At 50.6% G+C, this 1559-nt stretch overlaps 1 protein-coding gene across 1 annotated transcript; it reads right to left on the bottom strand.

Moving 5' to 3' along the window:
* Positions 1 to 435: 435 nt before the first annotated feature.
* Positions 436 to 1318, bottom strand: LOC118575456 (sperm motility kinase-like). The gene is given in 2 exon segments (XM_036176009.1): positions 436 to 486; positions 488 to 1318. Coding segments are annotated over 2 exon segments (882 nt in total).
* Between the last annotated feature and the right edge of the window lie 241 nt (positions 1319 to 1559).

Raw genomic sequence — 1559 nt, 5'->3', positions numbered from 1 at the left:
GAGTGACCCGATCTCAGTCTGTGTGAAATACTCAGTGATTTCCAGGTTGCTGCCCACGAGGGAATCAGCCACAGGACAGCCCAGATGGGTAGGTGGGGAGGGTGGGTCTCTTTGGCTGGCAGCACAAGGCGGCAGACATGCTGTGCCTTGTGCCACCCTGCCTGGCACTCTTCCCTCTTTCTCATTGGTCTTGGGTGGCAAGGTGAAGGGGGCGAGCAGGCTTGGTAGCTCTCCCTAAGCACACAGGGAAAGTGTGAAGATCTGCCAGGTTGAGGACAAGGCCTGACTGCATGGCTCTCATGGGTTTCTCCTGGTGATGGAAGCAGTCTCCCCTGGGTGACTGGTGCTGTAGAATTAGGTAAGTGGCCATCACCTGGTTGTATTTCTGGTCTCTCAGGGACTCAACGATTTCTTCGGATTTGTACCCCATGATTGTCATGGCCCTGACAATGCCAGGGCTCGGGGTGCCTGGGAGAGACTGTGGGAAAGTAGGCGGTGAATGGGCCTCACTGTTCCTGACCATGGGGTGCCTCATGATTTGGCCTATGGTGAGCCTCCTGTAGGGGTTTTTAATCAGCAGTTTGAGGATGACATCACGAATATCAACGGAAACATGGGGAGGCACCCTGAAGTTTGCATCAAGGATCTGCTGTATCACCCTCACATCAGAGTAAGCATTGAAGGGAAAGCGCCCAGTCACCATGAAGAAGAGGAGCACACCTAAACTCCAAATATCAGTGGCACGGCCATCATATGCCTCCTTTCCAAAGAGTTCTGGGGCACAGTAAGGTAAAGTGCCACAGAAATCACCAAGTCTCTGCCCAGGGATGACCTTAGCCGAGAGGCCGAAATCACACAGCTTGGCATTACCCTTGTGGTCGAGCAGGATGTTTTGGGCCTTTATGTCTCTGTGGATGATAAAGTTATCATGGCAATACTGCACTGCATGCAGTATCTGAGTAAACAGCCTTCGAGCCTTGCTCTCCTCTAAGTGCCCCAGGTCCAGGATGTGATGCAGCAGGTCTCCCTCTGAAGCATGCTCCATCACCAGGTAGGTGGTCTCTCTGGTCTGGACCACATGAAACAATTTAATTATGTTGGGATGGGTAAGGGATTTCATGATGTTGATTTCACTCTTGATAAGCGAGGCATACTTCTTCTGATTTCTAAGAATTTTTACAGCCACCCAGGATACAGTGGGGATATGAAAGGCCCGTTTGACCTCTGAAAACTGTCCTCTGCCCAGGGTCATCATCATCTTATACTCAGCAGTGAAGGTCTCCTCATCAGAGCAGCGGGCCTCCTCGCCCTGCTCCATGGTCAGGTCCTGGTTGCTACGGCTACAACCCTCTCTCAATTGGGAATTTTAAGCAGTCCAAATCAAGTCCAGGAAACTGATTATCAATACAAATTCCTACATCCAAAAGGAAAAGAAAGTCAGAGATACTTCAGACAACCTAACAGGGACTCAATGCTCAGGAAGAGAAGAAAGCACCTCCCAAAGCAGCAGACAGCACAAGAAGACAGAGATCCAGTGGAAGGAATCAACCAGAAACAGA

The sequence above is a fragment of the Onychomys torridus genome, unplaced genomic scaffold (genome assembly GCF_903995425.1).
Source record: "Onychomys torridus unplaced genomic scaffold, mOncTor1.1, whole genome shotgun sequence".
NCBI lineage: Eukaryota > Metazoa > Chordata > Mammalia > Rodentia > Cricetidae > Onychomys > Onychomys torridus.
Note: the sequence above shows the minus strand (reverse complement) of the source record. Positions and strands in the feature narration are given on the sequence as shown.